The sequence below is a fragment of the Mangifera indica genome, chromosome 8 (genome assembly GCF_011075055.1).
Source record: "Mangifera indica cultivar Alphonso chromosome 8, CATAS_Mindica_2.1, whole genome shotgun sequence".
In the NCBI taxonomy this organism is placed as follows: Eukaryota; Viridiplantae; Streptophyta; class Magnoliopsida; order Sapindales; family Anacardiaceae; genus Mangifera; species Mangifera indica.
Genome location: NC_058144.1, coordinates 5,899,482 through 5,918,362, shown reverse-complemented (window position 1 = coordinate 5,918,362; position 18,881 = coordinate 5,899,482). Strand labels below are relative to the sequence as shown.

At 36.7% G+C, this 18,881-nt stretch overlaps 4 protein-coding genes, 1 non-coding gene and 1 pseudogene across 5 annotated transcripts; 2 read left to right on the top strand and 4 right to left on the bottom strand.

Moving 5' to 3' along the window:
* The first annotated feature begins 2 nt into the window (after positions 1-2).
* Positions 3-1,531, top strand: LOC123222739 (transcription factor MYB14-like). The gene is made up of 3 exons (XM_044645670.1): positions 3-253; positions 403-532; positions 928-1,531. Exons 1-3 carry the CDS (start codon positions 121-123, stop codon positions 1,442-1,444), a joined length of 780 nt encoding a protein of 259 aa, XP_044501605.1. The 5' UTR covers positions 3-120; the 3' UTR covers positions 1,445-1,531.
* A 652-nt stretch (positions 1,532-2,183) lies between these two features.
* LOC123222737 (pre-mRNA-splicing factor SLU7-A-like) lies at positions 2,184-6,353 on the top strand. Its single transcript, XM_044645668.1, has 10 exons — positions 2,184-2,363; positions 2,683-2,846; positions 2,942-3,054; positions 3,439-3,852; positions 3,993-4,128; positions 4,259-4,558; positions 5,091-5,307; positions 5,480-5,580; positions 5,919-5,987; positions 6,085-6,353. The coding sequence occupies exons 1-10, from the start codon at positions 2,348-2,350 to the stop codon at positions 6,160-6,162; spliced, it is 1,608 nt and encodes a 535-aa protein (XP_044501603.1). The 5' UTR covers positions 2,184-2,347; the 3' UTR covers positions 6,163-6,353.
* A 1,962-nt stretch (positions 6,354-8,315) lies between these two features.
* On the bottom strand, positions 8,316-13,155 carry LOC123222738 (mitochondrial import inner membrane translocase subunit TIM44-2-like). The gene is made up of 14 exons (XM_044645669.1): positions 12,902-13,155; positions 12,691-12,797; positions 12,511-12,594; positions 12,319-12,394; positions 11,211-11,255; positions 10,728-11,114; positions 10,557-10,625; positions 10,204-10,268; positions 10,017-10,085; positions 9,854-9,926; positions 9,584-9,688; positions 8,951-9,022; positions 8,786-8,848; positions 8,316-8,598 (listed from the first exon to the last, which is right to left on the bottom strand). Exons 1-14 carry the CDS (start codon positions 12,974-12,976, stop codon positions 8,467-8,469), a joined length of 1,422 nt encoding a protein of 473 aa, XP_044501604.1. The 5' UTR covers positions 12,977-13,155; the 3' UTR covers positions 8,316-8,466.
* Positions 13,156-13,590: 435 nt separating this feature from the next.
* Positions 13,591-14,390, bottom strand: LOC123224316 (protodermal factor 1). The gene is made up of 2 exons (XM_044647948.1): positions 14,105-14,390; positions 13,591-14,012 (listed from the first exon to the last, which is right to left on the bottom strand). Exons 1-2 carry the CDS (start codon positions 14,215-14,217, stop codon positions 13,691-13,693), a joined length of 435 nt encoding a protein of 144 aa, XP_044503883.1. The 5' UTR covers positions 14,218-14,390; the 3' UTR covers positions 13,591-13,690.
* Positions 14,391-15,820: 1,430 nt separating this feature from the next.
* LOC123223166 lies at positions 15,821-17,138 on the bottom strand (annotated as a pseudogene).
* A 1,367-nt stretch (positions 17,139-18,505) lies between these two features.
* On the bottom strand, positions 18,506-18,578 carry TRNAR-CCG. Its single transcript has one exon. It is a non-coding gene; the product is annotated as a tRNA-Arg (tRNA).
* Positions 18,579-18,881: the final 303 nt, after the last annotated feature.

Here is an 18,881-nt window from a genome sequence, read left to right as displayed (position 1 = left end):
AGAGTTTAATTGCCTTACTTTCATTGTGTTTCGCTTTGAGATTTTGGGTTCACAGTTCACGAGTGAATATTAGTTAACAAGAGGTTACTTTCCTCTCCAGTTAAGAATTAGAAGTCCAAAATGGTGAGAGCTCCGTGCTGTGAGAAGATGGGATTGAAGAAAGGTCCCTGGACACCGGAAGAAGACCAGATACTCATCAATTACATTCGACTTTATGGCCATGGAAACTGGAGAGCGCTCCCCAAACAAGCCGGTAATTACATTCGACCTCGCTTCATTAAACCTTCAACACGTTAATGCTTCTTTTTCAGAGAAGTTTCTGCCTACTGCTGATTTTATCTCTTCAAAATTTCCTCTGTTAATGATTGGTTTTAACATATATATTTCTTCAATCTTTCTCAGGATTGTTAAGGTGTGGAAAGAGTTGCAGGCTGCGGTGGACAAATTACTTAAGACCAGACATTAAACGAGGAAATTTTAGCAGAGAAGAAGAGGAAACCATCATCAATTTACATGAAATATTGGGAAATAGGTATGTAATCTCACTTCCTGACTATAGTTTTCTTCAGAAAAACACAAATAATAATATGTGATTTAAACTGTAAAAAACAAAAGCACATGTGTTGGTGTTTATTAGGAGAGTACAAATATGGTTTAGCAGTAGAATTAGACAAATTATATAGGTTTAAAAAACCTGTGAGACTGAGAAGATTCCTTGATGCAATTTGTTCATATAATGAACATGTTTTTCATGGCAGCAGCTACTGCTAGAGAAGATTAGCAATATAAATGGTGCAGAAAATATCTTTTCATGTGACACAGCAGAGACTAAAGTACAAAGCTTTTACAGCATTTTAAAATTCAGAAATAACAGGATCATCCCATTGTTTAATCCAAATCCTAATGTGAATCTTTCCGTGATTTCAGATGGTCGGCAATCGCAGCAAGACTACCAGGAAGAACAGACAATGAAATAAAAAACGTGTGGCACACCCACTTGAAAAAGAGACTCAAGCAAAACCAAAACCAAGCCTCCGCCGCCACCACCATGAGCGATGTTTCCAAGTGTAACCAAGACCCCAAAAAGGAACAAGAACACGTGAATATTAGCATCTCTTCTCCACAAGAGTGTTCCAGTGAAGTTTCGTACGTGAGCAACACGTGCATGAAGATTGAGTCGTCTTCATCGGATCAAAGCTTGCTTGAAATTATTGATGAGAATTTCTTGTCTGAAGTGTTGTCAGCTGATAGTTCAGTGATGGAGAGTGCCGGTGACAACCCGGAACTTCAAATTTCATCTACTCCGGTGGCGGGGGCTACAATGGAGCCACTCAATAGCAGTTGTTATATGTATGATAACATGGACTTTTGGTTCAATCTTTTCACTAGAGCTGGGGAGATTCCTGAATTATCAGAAAATCTGAGCAATGACTGTCGGTTGTAATTTTTTTTCTTTTCTTCTACAAATTTTTAGGCGAGAAATGGAAATGACGCCATTTGCAAACAAAATTACAAGTAGAGTTGGTCTGTATATTTTTTATCATGTGTTTATTTCATGAGATCAGACCCAAAATATACTATTTTAACAATCTAATAATTTGATTTGAAATCACAAAAAGCAATAATTTTTTTATAATTAAAAAGCAAATTAAATGAGAACAAAAAAAGTTTGGGGTTGCATTCCATGCACGTTTTAAATCAACGAGGCATGCACATGAACTTGAATGGATGTATAAAAATGATGAACACGTGGAAGAAGCCTGCTTGTCCTCTCTGAAAAATATTATTATGAATTTAATACAGAAATTTAATGGGCTATAACTCAAAAACCAATAGTTTATGGGCCCGGTCTACCTGTCAAATCTTTGAGGAAAGGCTCAGACAGGGTCCGATCCGATTAGATTGAATGGTAATTAAAAAAAAAAAAAAACCGCTCGTGAAAAGCTAGAGTTTAACTAATGTAATTTTTTTTTAATATGTATAAAATAAACTAATTAATAAAATAAAATTAATATAATGATTATAAGTTAAAATCGGGCAGATTGTCGATCATTAAAAAAAAATTATCAACTAAAATGAAAAATAAAAGTAGAAACGGCATCGTTTCAAAATATTAATTTTTTTAACCGCCTCAAAACACAAAGTACTGATATGATGAACGAAACAACAGGGCATGTGTAAACCGACCAGACCACTCATCTCATAAAATAGACTACTCTTTAGGTGATAGAATCTCCTAAAATCCAATTGCTTCTCCCCGCAATTTCTAGGGCTTCTCCGCTTTCATTACCAAATTCATTGAATTTTGAGGTCGTAAAAGATTTTCTTGTAATCGACTTCGCGAAAAATGGCCACAGCATCGGGTACGCGTTTTCACCCTCTTTATCTTTCTTTACCTTTTATTTTTCTTGGTTGTGATATTTGGTTTCAGTTTCCTAGTTTAAATTTATCGATGATTTTGTGCGTCTCTTAAAGTAAATGGGAGACCTTCTCAATTGGAAACTTTAATCATTAAGAGCATTTTATTTACTGGTGTATGAATGCCAAAATTATTCTATTGACCCCTTGGTATTAGCCAGTTAAGCGAGATTTTATTTTGCTAAATTTGTGTTGATTTCGGATTGTTGTTTTCTTTCTTCACATGTATTCCTTATATTTGATCTGCGTGGCTTGTATTTTCAGTGGCGTTTAAGTCTAGGGAGGATCACCGGAAGCAAATTGAATTAGAAGAAGCGCGTAAAGCTGGGCTTGCTCCAGCTGAGGTTGATGAGGATGGAAAAGAAATCAATCCTCATATTCCTCAGTATATGTCCTCGGCACCATGGTATCTCAATTCTGAAAAGCCGGTAACTTACATTCTTTCTTTTTGCATAAGTTGTTCTCTCATACCTAGCTATACAAAGGCACTTCACTAAAACAGTTCTTCTCTATGGATTATTAGAGTTTAAAACATCAAAGAAAGTGGAAGTCCGACCCCAATTACACAAAGTCATGGTACGACCGGGGCGCGAAAATTTTCCATGCTGATAAATACCGCAAAGGTGCATGTACAAAGTAAGTTAGATAACTTCTCTTTCCATTCTTTTACTTCAGTTTCCTAGAGTCATTCCTTGGCCTGATGGTGAGATTTCCTTTTTAACCCAACAAATTGATCATTTCCTGAAGTTTAATTGAGTTTCAGCCTTAATTCAATCCTAGGGCTTATATGGCATAAGCATCTCCTGAGTAGTTGGCCCTTGCTAATGTGTGCTTCCTTGTTGGACATTTATGCTCAATGCCTATGTCTGTGTATTAAGAAGTATATATGTTATTAGCTGTAATACATTTGCTTTTCCCCCTTGAGGGTTTTTGGGTTATAATTTACCGCATCCTTGAGTAAATTATTTACATGAGGAACAAGTGTTCTAAACTTCTAATATTTTTTTATGCTTGTTATAGCTGTGGCGCAATGACACATGATGCAAAGTCATGCATGGAACGTCCTCGAAAAATGGGAGCGAAGTGGACTAACAAAAACATTGCACCTGATGAAAAGGTCGAGACCTTTGAGCTTGATTATGATGGGAAGAGAGACCGTTGGAACGGCTATGATACATCGACCTATGCCCGAATTGTTGAAAGATATGAAGCCAGGGATGAAGCACGGAGGAAATTCTTGAAGGAGCAGCAATTGAAGAAGTTGGAGGAAAAAAATAATAACCAGAGTGGTGAGGATGGGGTAAGTGACGGGGATGATGATGAAGATGATCTAAGGGTTGATGAAGCCAAAGTTGATGAGAGCAAGCAAATGGATTTTGCAAAGGTTGAAAAACGTGTGCGCACAACAGGTGGTGGAAGCACAGGAACTGTAAGGTGAGAGTCTCTTTCTAAAATGTGTACTTGTTATCTGCTTCCCTGTGCTTTTATTTGAAGGACTTGTATGTTATGACTAGTTATCTTATCTAGCATTTTAACTGGTAGAGTTGCAGTTACTGAAATGTCTTTTCTCTTAGGAATTTGCGAATTCGGGAGGATACAGCAAAGTACCTCTTAAATCTTGACGTTAATTCAGCACACTATGATCCAAAAACCCGATCCATGCGTGAAGATCCACTTCCTGATGCAGATCCAAATGAGAAGTTTTATGGAGTAAGTGACTTGAATTACTGGCTCCCAGCATTAACCAAATGCTTTAATTCAATTGGAAAGCTATATATATGTGTTGAACATGATTTACTTTCTTCTTCACATTGTACTGACATTCTATTTCATATCAAAGGGGGATAACCAATACAGAAGTAGTGGTCAAGCTTTGGAGTTTAAGGAGCTCAACATCCATTCTTGGGAAGCATTTGAGAAAGGACAAGACATTCACATGCAAGCTGCTCCTTCCCAAGCTGAGTTGCTGTATAAGAATTATAAGGTCATAAAGGAGAAGCTGAAGTCCAGAACAAAGGACACAATTATGGAAAAATATGGCAATGCAGCTGCGGAGGAAGAACTTCCAAGAGAACTTCTTTTGGGACAAAGTGAAAGAGAAGTTGAATATGATCGGACTGGTCGGATAATTAAGGGACAGGTAATACACTATAGGTATTCACTAATGTGTCATTATTAGATCGTTAGATTTGTCCAGTTGCATACCCTATGAACATATGTTTTCTGGGTGTTATTGAGTTTTTTTTAACACTGTGAACAATGTAACAGATTACCCAACCAATAATTAACTTCCTGGGGGTTTATGATGCTATCTAGTAAAAAGCTGGCATCTGAACAATGATGATTTAAAAGAGGGGTCTCTTTTTTATTATTTTTTTTCTCCCTTTTACAGGGTCCCCCCTGGAATTTTTAGGAGGATTTTTCATGACTTTATTTCAAGTTTGAATCCTAACATGCCAGCCTTTTTTTAGATTCTTTTTGGTAGATTGACCATGTTTCCTGTATTCTTGGTATTTCTGTCTGAAACATGTAGATTAACCAAGTAGTTCTGTTTTGTTTTTTCAAATGGAAGGCTTCTTGTTGAAAACACTGTGAAAGAGCTTCAAAAGTTATGTTTGTACCTCGCTTGAGTGCACTGTGTAAGGGATCTAATTTTTCAATCTGATTTACAGGAGACAGCACTTCCTAAGAGCAAATACGAGGAGGATGTTTATATTAATAATCACACTACTGTTTGGGGTTCATGGTGGAAGGATCATCAGTGGGCGTACAAGTGCTGCAGGCAAGTGATACAGAACAGCTATTGCACAGGTGCAGCTGGAATTGAGGCTGCAGAGGCTGCAACAGACCTCATGAAGGCCAATATTGCTCGTAAAGAGGCCTCTGAAGGTTGCTATACTAACTTTTAAATTTTGACTTTATTATAATTTTATGCTGAAATGTTCAATGTAGTTTTATTCAAAACGATACTCAAGTGTAAATTGATATGTTAAGTTCTGTTAACATATTTATTTTCTTGGCAATAATTGTGTAATTCCTTATTTTTTTAAACCTGTATCAGAGCATGCACCGGTGGCGGAGAAGAGGCATATAACTTGGGGAACCGATGTTCCAGAGGATTTGGTTTTGGACGAGAAATTACTCGTTGATGCACTCAAGAAGGTAAATATATTTTCTAACCTTTTATGTCTTGTTTTTCTTGTTCATTGCTTTTGATTATTTGTTTTCATAATAATGTCTTCTTCTGGGAGTGGAGGGGAGAATGGTATCTCCCAAATTTCTTACTGCTATGATGTGAATTGATGAATTTTAATGTTACTCAATAAAGTTTCTTGTTCTAAAAGACAAGAGAGAGTGGCTTAGCTGCGCTCAGTTTCTGTTAGGACTTGGATCGTTATAAAATTTTAGTTTCTTCTAAGATTAATGGTCATCAATAGGCTTTGTTTCCATATGTATATTATAGTTGGTTGATGGTTTCTGAACATGCTTGGTTTGGACAGGAGGACGAAAGGAGGAGAGAGGAGAAAGATGAGAGAAAGAGGAAATACAATGTCAAATGGAATGATGAGGTATAACCGCTTCGCCCTGTATACTATTGAATATGGTCCTGGCCTGCTTAGTGTTGCTGCCTTGTGGTTATTCTCATTATTTTTGTATGAATTATAGGTTACTCCTGAGGACATGGAGGCATATAGGATGAAGAGAGTGCATCATGATGATCCCATGAGGGATTTCCTGCATTAAGTTGAGATGTGAAAAAGAATTCTAGACGGAGTCTACTCTCTAAATTGCAAAGCTCTGAGGCTATCATTTGCGGCAACTTGAATTCGCTGATCTGAATTTAAAAGCTTTCAAGTGTTTCTATTTACTGTTATAAGGATTCGGTAGTTGTTATTCCACCATATTTTGATAATCTTGCTGGTTGTTCCATGAAATTGTGGAAGTTTTCCTTCTAAATGTCAGCACACAATGATGTATTAATCATCCAAATAAACTTAATTATATCTAATTAAGAAATGATACATGCTAGATATTAATCACCCAAACAAATTTAAGCCTCTCTCACGCACGTACAGAATATTGAAGTAAGAAAGGATACGTGCTAGATACCATTGATGCACAAAATATGGATCTATACATGCTAGATACCATTGATCCACAAAATATGGATCTATATTCCCCATAAATACAGGTGTAAAATCTACCTCTTCCAAAGCTACCTGTAAAATCTGGATTACACTGAAAGAAAAAAAAGAGAAGAGAAGAGAAGAGAAGAAGATGTATATACGAAACTGCCCGTGCATCAACAAATACTACAAACGACGCGCCATCATCTCCTGGAATCGCATTTCAGCCCGGAATCTTTTAATGAACTCCTCTGCTCTTTGGTCTATCCCATTCATTTGTGGCGACGCTAATGCCAACGATTCCCACATATCGTCTGCTGCACCGTTGCTTTCTTTTTCTTCTTTATTTCCTGGTCCTGTCCCAGACACTGAGGCTCTACCTTCCACGTGAGGAAGGAATTTCACATCCTTTGTACTTGGGTATGGCCGTGGATACTTTACAACAAGCTCAGCGGCGATGGGCTCTTTGAAGAGTCTGTCTATGTACACAGGTGCAGCTTTCTTTTTGAAGAGGTAACGGCGATGACTACGAGAAGGAAGACCCTGGCGGGATGTTAAAGGAAGATCCTTTTTACGTTGAATTCCTTGCTCAGTGAAGAGAAACGTGTTTGCTGCAGGGAGCTGAGTTTTAGTCTTTTTTATGGCTTTGGACCTGCTGAGCTTATGCAACTTGCTCCGTAGCTTTGATTTGAAGGTCTTCCATGCCTTCCTGGGAGGTGGAAATTCTAGGTTAAAACAAGACATTGGATTATGGACTCGGTCGACACAGATTTGCAGTGTCCTGGAGAGAGTGTTGTAAGGGGTTCTTTATAACAATTACCAAGGGTAGTGTTACTATGGTATTCTTCTTTGTTTTTTATTGTTGGATTCGTATTCGCTTGGTCCAATTTTTGTACTCGCTTAGTTCCAACGCAAGAAACTTCAAACTGTGGATGAATATGAACTCAGTAGCTTAGCTCTGACGCTGGTTGTCAGATACAAATTAATAAAACCTTAAAATTAAGCAGCCTGTAAGTCAAGGGTGAAAAGTATTGTAGAAAACATTATTATTCATATTGCTTAATCATCTAGCTGCCATTACAATGGCAAAAATTATTATAAGGTTTCGGCATTTTCAGTTCTTTATGCTTTCTGATGTCACTACTCCACCTGGGAAATCAAAGCAATGAACCTGAATCTGTCCCTTCGAAGATTGCCAAGGAGATAGGATTAATTACCAAGAATGATTGAAAAGAGAAAGTAGAGCATATCAATAAAATCTTACGTTAAAAAAAGATCTCCTTTATGTATCGGAATCCATCTGTATGTCTTAAGCTAAGCTTTATACTATGAGCGCCATATTTGATGCGATGCACAGTGATACCCACTCTTCTTTTTCTTTTTGTTGTTTTTCTTCCTCCTGTACAATTTTCCAACTTGTAAAACAAAATTATATACAGTGATCGCTCAAGTACTGGCGATTATACAAAAAGTTTTTTTTTGTTTTCAAGTTGATCAAATTTCATACCAACAATGACTTTTAGTGAGATACATAAATGGGTATTTTGAAAATTTTAAAATCTGCGAGAAGCCCAGCCTTAATGAAGGGGTTAATGTCGAGAATAATTCCACCTCCCCCCTTTACCGGTATTTTACGGGAAATCGAAAGCACATATCACTATTCGGTAAATAAAGATAAAAAAAAAAAGACAGATTAACTTGAACGGGCAGCACATTTTCATTTGTGAACAGATAAAAGTTTCTCAACCAATTCCAGAGGAACCTTCCTTATGTCAGGAAAAAAATTATTTGGTTCTTATAATTTTAAAAATAATCTCAATATAATTTCCCTGGTAATGAAGAGACAAAACCCAGAGTAATTCAGAAAAATGAAATACATCCAATCTTACAACCACCATCAATAACATGGACTTTCAGGAAACTAGATGAGGGCTTGGACACCAAGTTGTTGCATTTCTCTGAGCTTCCAGATTGGGTAGAGAGCATCTTCTCCAAGTTCTTCTGGATCTACTTGCTGCATTGCCCATGCGTAGTACACACTGTGTATTGTATCCTGAAACACCCAAATTTACACAAGTCACGCATCTAAGTTTCACCTTTTATGTCGCAAGACAAAAAGTTAGTGAGTTGCTTGATGATATTACAAGTAGCATAATATAATTCTAGTTCAACAGAATGTGTCTCCACAAAGTAGCACATCCAGGGACAAAACTGAATAAAAAAAATTGTTCATTACTTACCTTTCCTCCTTCTGTTATCGCTCCCTGCCTATCACGTACACAATAAATTTGCTGTGTTTGAAACTGTGAAGTTAATGAAAAAAAGCCATCAGATCAACTTTTTCCAAACTAAGAACTCTCAGATGCATTCAATCAAACTCCCCAAGTGAAAAGAATTTTACATACCGCTATAATAATTATAGGAGAAGCTCCCATCATTTTAGTCTCTCTTACTTCCACATCCGATATATGCAGAATCTGCAAAAAAGAAATGGTAGTACATCAGTATTGTCACCTATAACCCTTTTAATCAGGACAAATATAAATATAGTGTTCACAATTCTTATATAATACCAGTGCTAAGTCAATTAATACACACTGCATAATGTAGACATAGTTTTGGTAATACAAACTATAATCTTACTAATCACATCACTCAATAATTTACTTAATCAAATAGAAAATAGATTGAATATACTGGACCAGAGTAGGACAAAGAGCTGATTCCCTCAAAAGTTACGTAGGCTTCATTTATAGGCTCCACTTACAACATGTATTATCAATTCTGTGATAAATTTATAATGGTCTACACGAATCAAATAATTGTAAAAATAGACATGTGAAATTACTTAATGCTAAATGTTTAATAACATAAATAGAAATTTTTTTTAAACTTTTTTTACAAAACTAAAATTTATTCCTTCCATCATTTCGTCCTTATTTTATTAAAACCAACTCCATTAGAACATCATCCAAACAATGTAAACATAAACAGCTATAATAGGGAGCAGAAAAGATAAAACTCATAAATCCCTTTACCCTGTTATCGAAAAATATGCCATGGCTCTGATAAGCAGTATGCTCAGCTTTACATCGTTCAATCACTTCAGAGCTACAATACTTTTTCAAAGATTCAATATCTCCCTGTCCATACACAACGTTTGTTAAGGAACACTAATGCCACTCAAATTACTATCATTCATAATGATACCCCAAAATATAGGAAAGGAAAAAAAATGAATTGTTGATATAAAATTAGAACATATGGACCTAAAAAAATTCAGCATTGGTAAATGATCTCAAGCTCACCTTCATGTAAGCATTAAGGACTGGTCTGATGGCTTCCTGAACCTCTGCCACAAAATCTGGTAACGAGAAAGATCTAATCCATGCAAATAAAACAAGTAAAAAGAGTGTTAATCACTGGAACATAAAATTATGAAACAAAATGCCAAAGGAAACGTGATCTCACGGGTCTCGGCGCCTTATTTCCTTGATTGAAGCTGCAGCATCTGTTTCTTGGAAGATACTCTCATTGATACTAGGAAAGATACATTAAAATATTTTTCAAATTCCAATCTATTTTATGAATAATGAGATAGACTGTGAACAGAGGAACCAGGGGGTAAAAGAGAGGTAATTGAAGATGAGAAGCATACTCCTGGATTTTGTGAACAATGGGACTATCACTAGTCTCCCATCTTTCCCGCATGTCCTCTGCAATCTGCAAATCCGAGCCGAGAAGAAAATCACAACACATTCAGTGCACACGTAAGATGAGACGATAAACAAAGAGAAGAATTAGTTATTACCAGTAGAGCTGTCAGTTTATTTATTTGGAGAAAAAATGAAAACAAATCAATGACAATGGAAACATCAACCCACTAAAGCGTTACTCCAATTGAATTACTTATGAGGAAACCCAGAATGTGAGCAAATTGCATCTGATATTTAATGTCTTAATAAACAAAAATTGGACAGATTAAAGTAAAAAAGATAGATGGGAGCACACCTCTTGGCCTTTGGTCACAACAGGTTCACTTAGCCCACTCATGCGCTTGAAAACAGGATAACTTTGCATCTATGAAACAGAGAGAACTTATTTCATAACACTTAAAAGAATATAGAAAACACAACGAACTTCTGGGATATCTTTGAAAAATGGCCCTGAGGATATATTTACCTTCTCTTTGATTTTACTCCACATTGACTGCTTCGAAGGTGCAATAACAAGATCAGTTCTTGTACTTCTTTCACCTGTCCATGAGGGAGGACCAGTATGTTCCAGATGTTTTCTCTTACTTGGATTACCACTTAGCTCATCCTTTACAATGTCATATCCCTTCTTTGCTAAGTCAACTACTTTTGCTTCCTTCAATTTTTGGAAGGCCATGGTAACTTTTGGGGAAGAGAAACTCGACTTAACTTTCCCATAAAATGTTTCTGCATTATCACCAGACCCTGAATTTTCATGTTTTTCTTCCCCTGATGCAGCTTTAAATCCATCTTTTACTTCATCACTAGGTTTAGATGACGTATCGGTGGATCCCTTTTGAAAAGTCTCTTTGACCTAAATCACACAAAGGTTAAGCTATAATTATGTGGTCATCCAATCAAGATATGAGTAGTATCACAGATAAGCAGACAATCTAAACTGGAATCATACCTCCTCTGTTGCAGCTGAAATCTTCTCCTTCATGTTGGCAGAAACCTACAACATAAAAAAAAAAAAAGCATGACACCTAGATTCTCTTTTCTTTGGATACCACGCTACTGCACTCAGTAAATGCGAGCATTAACACATAACATGAAAGAGCTGCTATACAATTCATAGTTGTTAAAGGCAAAAAGCGCTTAAAGGCGATAAGGGATCCTATTGCTAAAGCGAAAAAAGCGAGGCAAATGCATAATCTTTGGACCATAGGCGATAAAAAAATTAAAAGAGAAGGTGAGTGAAAAAATACAAAATTTGGTAGTTGACTGCATTTAATGCAGCGGTAACTGAACAGATAAAAAGTTTGGTATTTGATTGCATTTAATATGGCAAGTGTAAAACTTTAATAAAGGAAAAAAATTATAAATGAAATATTATTGTTTGGACACTATCTCTCTAGCGACCTCGATGACAACCTCAAAACTCGCCGACAATCTTAAATCTCTCTAAAAACCACTCCAACAGCCTAAGAACTGGTCTGCAACCTTAGAACTCTTTATCGACCTATCTGATGGCCTCAAAGCTTGCCGATAACCCCAAAATTACCTTAGAGATCACTAAAGTCTTATGTGATAATAAAACGCATTTTTCCGATGCCTAATGCTTCTCCAAAGGCATCAGAAAAGCACTAACGACAATAGCCTTTGGACCACTGATTGACTTGAGTAAAGCCTCCCCTAGGCACACCTAAGGCGTGCCTTTGAAAACTGTGATACTATCTTCAAATACAATTTCTCTTTCACAACAGTGCAGAAAAATTTGAAAATGAGAGGAGCCGTGTACTCATGCACGTGTGTGAGGACTTGGGGGAATCAGAATACACCAAGTCTAGGGCTGTTCTTCCGCTCATAAGTGTTAAATGAATTTGTGGTATTGTATTACACTAAGAATACTAATACAAAATTTAAACAGACGAGATCAACGTCAAAAATTTCAAAGCAAAAGTTCATTATTATTTGGCCAAACTCCTTCCTACACCATATACTAGAAGTCTAGAACAGAATTTAGCACCTTTTCCTACAAAATTTACAGATAGAAAGATTACATATTTTAATGATACCTTTTTGACAGTAGATTCAGCCTCCGTCCACACACCATCCATATGTTTGTATAGCTGCTCAGTTGTCTGCTTTGTTCTGCATTCGCCATTTCACCATCTTAGGCCCTCCCTTGACATACACAGGTATGTCTCAGCCTAATAACTAAAAAAGTTACTACTGATTGCAATTAGCGAACTATTTAGGGATATTACCTAACTTTCAGCTCATCTTTCACCCCTTTAAGTTCCTCTGCTTTCTCCCTCAGCTCCTTCACTGACTGATGAAATTCTGGGTTTCTGCAACCAAAAAATATAACCAGAAATAATAAAAATAGACGAGGACTCGTGGAACGGGAACACAAATGAATAAATATAGTGTGAAGAATCCAGTACCTCTCAGCTTCGCCTTTAACATTCTTTGAAAACTCGCCAAACACATTGAATCCACGAATATTCGAATACCTATTCGAAGAAAGCAACAACTGTCTCGTACTCGAACCCTAGCACACCAAATCCCACCCCAGAAAACCCAACAAAATTAATAAAAAATCAAAACTTTTCATCATTACCATGCGGAAAACCACAAGTTTAGAAATGAACAGACCTGTTTAGACGTTAACTGACAAAACAGAGGATATCTAGAGAGATGAAAGTCTCGAACCAGCTTTCTACTAGCCATTATAAACAAAAGACAGAAACTTTCTCGAGAAAATTATAATTGTTTTAGTTTATGGAAAATTATAATTCGTTTCCTTCCAAAGAGGTAATGAAGAAGGAAGGGAGGGAAGTATATAGTTTTCTTGTAAAACAAACAATGGAGACAGACTAAACGCAGCCGTAAGCAGCAGCTATGAATTTATAGGGCTTGTTTGGGGGTAAGGATAAGTTTAAAACAGAGAGGATCGGTTGAGACATTTGTGGTCGGCCTGGTTGTTTGGTAACCAGATAAACTTGGCTATGGGACAAAAGTCAGTTATTGAAATAACCAAACCCGGTTTAACTTCCAAAATCGTCTGTAACCAAACAACACCCTAGGGTTTTAAACTTTTTGGTGCGGATCATAACGATTTAAGTCGAAGGGAGACAATAATATCGATTTTATAATTATTAATAAATAATAAAGGGTATGAATTTATTTTTTTAAAAATAATTATTTATCATTAAAAAATAAACTTTTAATTTGAAAGATTAATACCAAATCCTATTGGATTAAGAACAAAATTATTCATTATAAATGTTAATAATTACGTAATATAAATTATTAAAAAAATAAATAGAATGGCAGTTCAGAAATTCAAGAGAAAAGGCAACTCAAGAATTTTCATTGACTAAATCCAGAGAGTATGAAATATAGTTTACATTGTTGAAGGCCACTAATTAATTAATTAATTAATTAATTACAAGCCTGATTGGCAATTGAAAACTTGTGAGCCATTTGAGTTGCAGCTTCTTCAGAAACCAAAGCTTGAATAACCAATGTCTTCACTTCCCAACCCGAATATGGAAACTCGTGTCTTGCATACGAGTTTAGCAACGCTGCAGTCGCCTCCTTCACCAACCTACCAAACGCATTTTCATCATCGTTCCTAGTCGTCGCTTCCAAGAGGGTTAGATCAGATCTGTACCGTTCAAATGCTCGTGATCCAAATACCTTCGACAACGTTGATGTCTGCGGAACCATCCTCGGCCACGCCTCTCTCCTACTGCTCCAGTACCTGTAAACATGTAACATTAAAACAATCCTGGTTAACTCGGCTGAATAATTGAAGAATAGTCCGAGTCAAGTTGTGAGATAGATACAACTTACTGGGGAGTGCATCTTCCTCTGGTTCTTGTGTAGAGAAAGCCAGGCCTTGGCGTTGCTGCTTCTGCTGAAAAACAAATTAGGAAAATAATGAAGAAGAGTCGAGGCTTTCCCATTGTTCTTAGCTTGCTTGTGGAACTAAACTGTCATTTTCTCAGGGGGATTGTTCGTGTTTTCTCAGATCTGAGTTGCCTTATATTGGTTTTAAAATAGTTTCACATCTGGGAGCTGTGTCCTCTTTCTCGTGGTTCAGTCTGTCTTGACCTGATTTAGGTTTTCGAGCCAAGAGTTTTTGAATTGAAAGTATTTTAATTGGTTAATATATGTATAATATTATATATATAATTTTATTAAAAAATTATACATAAATGAAAAGGGCAAGGAGTTTCAAATAACTCTTATATAACATCTCCGTAAGAATTTTTCCTGTAGATGTAAATAACTTAACATTGGATATAAGATCCCGAAAAATGGATAAAACCTTATTAAAAAGATGTTGTGTGTTTAATTCTCATCCGCCACACTCATTTCCATTTATCATCCTATTCATTTATAGTGGAGATGGAATTAGCCAACTAATTCTAATCCCAGTTATTATTTTCCTCCGTGCCCAATTAGCCTACTAATTTGAATCCCCGTTATTATGTACTTGTTGTTACATCAATAGCTGCAAAGTATATTTTATATATATATATATATATATATATATATATATAGATATAGAGAGAGAGAGAGAGAGAGAGAGATACCCCATTTTGGAGTAATAAAAAAGTGTAATAAGTAAGAATAGTAATATTTTATTAAGTAGAACAAATCAAAAGTTTGGCCGAAAGATTTATTCTTATTTAAGGTATTTCACCCTTTAATTTTTTTAAATTTAAATATTTATTTATAATTATTTATTAAAAATCTCAGTTATTAAAATTAAAACTAAAATAATTATTTACTAAAAAGTTTTAAAAATTAAAGTGTTATCATATTTTTCTTTCAAGATTTAAAAATTTTATAATTTCTCTTCAATCCAAAGTTTAAAAATTGACAAATGCCTTTTAAGATTTGTTTCTATTCTCTCTGACATCGATTTGTCATCTTCAACAGTCAATCGTCCTCTTTCTTACTTTATCTCTCCCTCTGATCACTCTCTTTTCTCTTCCCAATCATCTTCGGTTGAGATGAAGATGAAATTGTCTTTATTTTAAGCAAAGACGATCACTCTTCGTCTAAAATGAAGACACGTTGTCTAAGACAAAGATTTATCATCTTTGTCTCAAGCAAAGACGATCGATTTTTGTTTGAAAGACGAAGACTCATCGTCTTCGACTCTCAAACGAGTCTTCATCTAAGAGACAAAGACGATACGTCTTCATCTAAGAGACAAAGACGATACGTCTTCGTCTCAGACAAAGACTGTTCGTCTTTGTCGATCGAAGACAATTAAAGAGTGAAGGGAGAGTGACTAGAGGGAGAGATAAGGTGGAAGGAAGGACGACTGACACTCAAAGAGAGCCAATTGATGCTGGAGAGAAGAAGAACAAAGCCTAGAGGGGTATTTGTTAGTTTTCAAGCTTTGAGTTAGAGGGGAATTATAAGGTTTTTAAATCTATAGAGAAAAATATGATAAAATTTTAAATTTTTTAGTAAATGACAATTTTATTCTTAATTTTATCTGAAATTTTTAATAAATATTTATTTATAAATAAATATTTGAACTTTTAAAAATAAAAAAACGAGAATTCTGGATTTCAAAATACTTTGGCTGGGAATAAGTCTTTCGGCCTAGAAGTTTCTACACATAGTAGCAGTTATTGACGTGACTAAATACCAGCTCTCTGCTTTCTTCTCTCGCAGAAGACTATCTAAGCTCCCCCTTATTATTCATCATCTACACCCTACCAAAACCAAAACACACTACGTACATCACACTAGCTCAGCTAGGATTACATAAAATTTAAGCATCATCCCTCATCTGGCGGCTTGCTTGTCCTTTTGTCAAAGTCGTCTGCTGATTGTTGTTCTTGATCTTCCTAGCATCTTCCCTTGAGATCTGGAAGGCATTGGCGAGGACCTCCTCAGGCATGGCACAAAGCACCGAGGTGCGTCCAGCCAGAGGGCTCATCATGGCCTGGTCATTTGTCTTAAATGAAATCCATTTGAATCTTTCTCCTCTTGCTCGTTTCACTACCGCGTAGTTTTGTGGCACCACAAAGATCTGTCCCTCGTTAATTTCCCCGTCGAACACTGTGTTGCCATTGTTGTCCACTGGGCGCTGCCCTTGCAGCTGTAGACTATGCTGTGTGCGTTGAAGTTCCAGTGTGGCACCATCAGAGCATTCTGTGTGAAAATCAACAAATAAGTATGAATCAATTTATTTACGTTAACTAATTCAATTAATTAATTTACTTACCTGTTGAAGCACACCCCTTTCAGCGCTGAATTGGAGCCATTTGAGGATTGGGAGGTTGAGGCTATTGAGGGTGCTAATACTGCCGACTTGTGGGGTTTAAATGTCAGAGCGAGAAGGATCAGCAATGTTCTCTTTGAGTCTCATGGTACAAATGGTCTCTTCAATACCATTGTACTTACTTTCCTCTTCACTCTTGAATCCACGCTGGCCCTGCCTCCTTGGTGGGCTGAGAAGCTGAAGGTCACCCTTCACTTTAACAATGCCGCCTCTTTTGCCCTTCTCGTTTTTGAGCTGCTTTGCAAGACGTTGGTCCACTTGGAAAACCTCAGCCAAGATCTCTGTGCCGAAGCCACAGAAAATGTTGTTGCAAGAGCTCTGTTGTCTCTGTCTACGCCCGCGAGATTGATGTTGTTGTTCCTGCTGGAACTCATCTTCTGGGTTACCAGCCAGATGGAATTTCTAAAAGACATGAAAAACAATAATTCCTGTGATTAAGATATGAATCACTAATTACTCATTTTATATATTTGTATAGATTAATTTCTTACTCGTGGGTTCATATCAAGCTGGTTTTGATCGTTTGAGAAGTCTAAAAGAGTAACAGTAACAACTGGGGAATTGCCCTCCTTGTAGCACCAGTGTGCAACTCTGGCGGGCGATGCGATGGTATCACCTCGACGGAAGCGTCGAACCTTCTGGTGCCGATCGTGGAACCTACCGCTCTGTCCCTGTTGTTGTCCCTGTTGGGGTGCCTGGTAAGTTTCAGGGTATCCTGGAATCTAGGTTCCAATCATACCCTCACGTGCACACAAAATAAATCCATTAAAATTAAAGCACTCCTGGGCAAATGCAACAGTTGTTATTAATTCTAGTTTTTGCATGGTTAAGATGTACTTTGCCATGGACAGTGTACACAAGTTAAAGAGCATTTGAAAATTGTGGTAAGAGAAGGCCATTAGGTTGGATGGTATGCCTAACAACGGCAACTCCAGGGCAGCGAAATTGCTCATGGTTAGGGTCCCAGGTTTCGACCATACCAGCTTCATACTCAACGGGGTTATCGGGTTCAAGGGCATCGAGCCTATCGATTTGACACTCGTTTTGTTGTTACCATTGCTGGCGAGAAGCTAGGCAACCATGGAAGAGAATAAGAAGGCAAACAGAAAGAGAGGAGCGAAGGATTAGCCATAGTGAAGATAACTGGTTATGTTTGAGATGAAGAAGGCTGTATGTAGGGATGGTATTTATAAGGGGTAAGAGGTGGTGAAGAAGTGACACATGAGGGATGGTGTGAAAGGCATGCATCCTGAGTCGTTCTTCAGTTTGCATGGCTACATCACTCCGATTGCTTACACCTCAACGGTAGGTGGCTTTTAGCTTTAAAGAAGAATACAAAGTGCTCACCGGAAAGGTGAAGACTACAAAACTGATATCTGTTTTTATTCGAAATTTTTAGCTGTTGCTTCAGTGATCAGGTTCCTATTAATGGAGATGTAGATGAAATTCTCCAAGTAAAATATTTTGTAGGCATAAAATATGATCACTGATATGAATGATTAGTTTGTGTTGTCATGAAGAAGGGATTAAATGAATTTTAACTTCAGAAATTTATTTTAGTTGAAATTCAGCACATGTATGTTTAGCAGGCATTGGAATTTAAATGTAGAATTGAAAAGAGGGATGTAGTTGAGTTTGCTTACGGGTCTTGTCTTAATAAAGGACAAAGATGAATGGGAAAGTAAGGGAAAGGCACCGTGAATATGCAGAAGTATGCGACGAACCCACCATGTCAAATGATCTCGGCAAATTTGGCATGACCGTTCCTTATGACAACTGGGTGATTGCATGCAGTTTCTTTGACATGTGTTTCTCAACTGGGCTAATTTTCTTATACTTATCAGCACAGGCATTGTAATGCAGGAAGAAAGCGCGAGCTGCAGGGGCGGAAGCTAAAAAAGACCATAATAAAAAGGATAATTGCATCAATTAAATTGATGTTCCGTTCACGATGGGACTCGAACCCACAATCTCCCGCTCCGGAGGCGAGAGCCTTATCCATTAGGCCACGCGAACTCTCGATGGTAATGTTGTTATCAGCAAACAGTAATGGGCGAATATTATTGAGCTTGAGAAACTTGCATGTTTACAATGCTTTCCCTTTGAACAATTTCCTAAACATAAATTTAAAATAAAAAATTATCCATTACAAATTGTATCATTTTCTAATTTGTATATCTTAAACAATTTCCTAAACAATTCAATGTTAGTCAACACCACATAATCGTTGAAATACAAAGGGTGATTTTGTCTGTCATAATAATTCAAATACATAATATTAATTATATTAAGACCAATATTCACTTCTAAAATTGAATC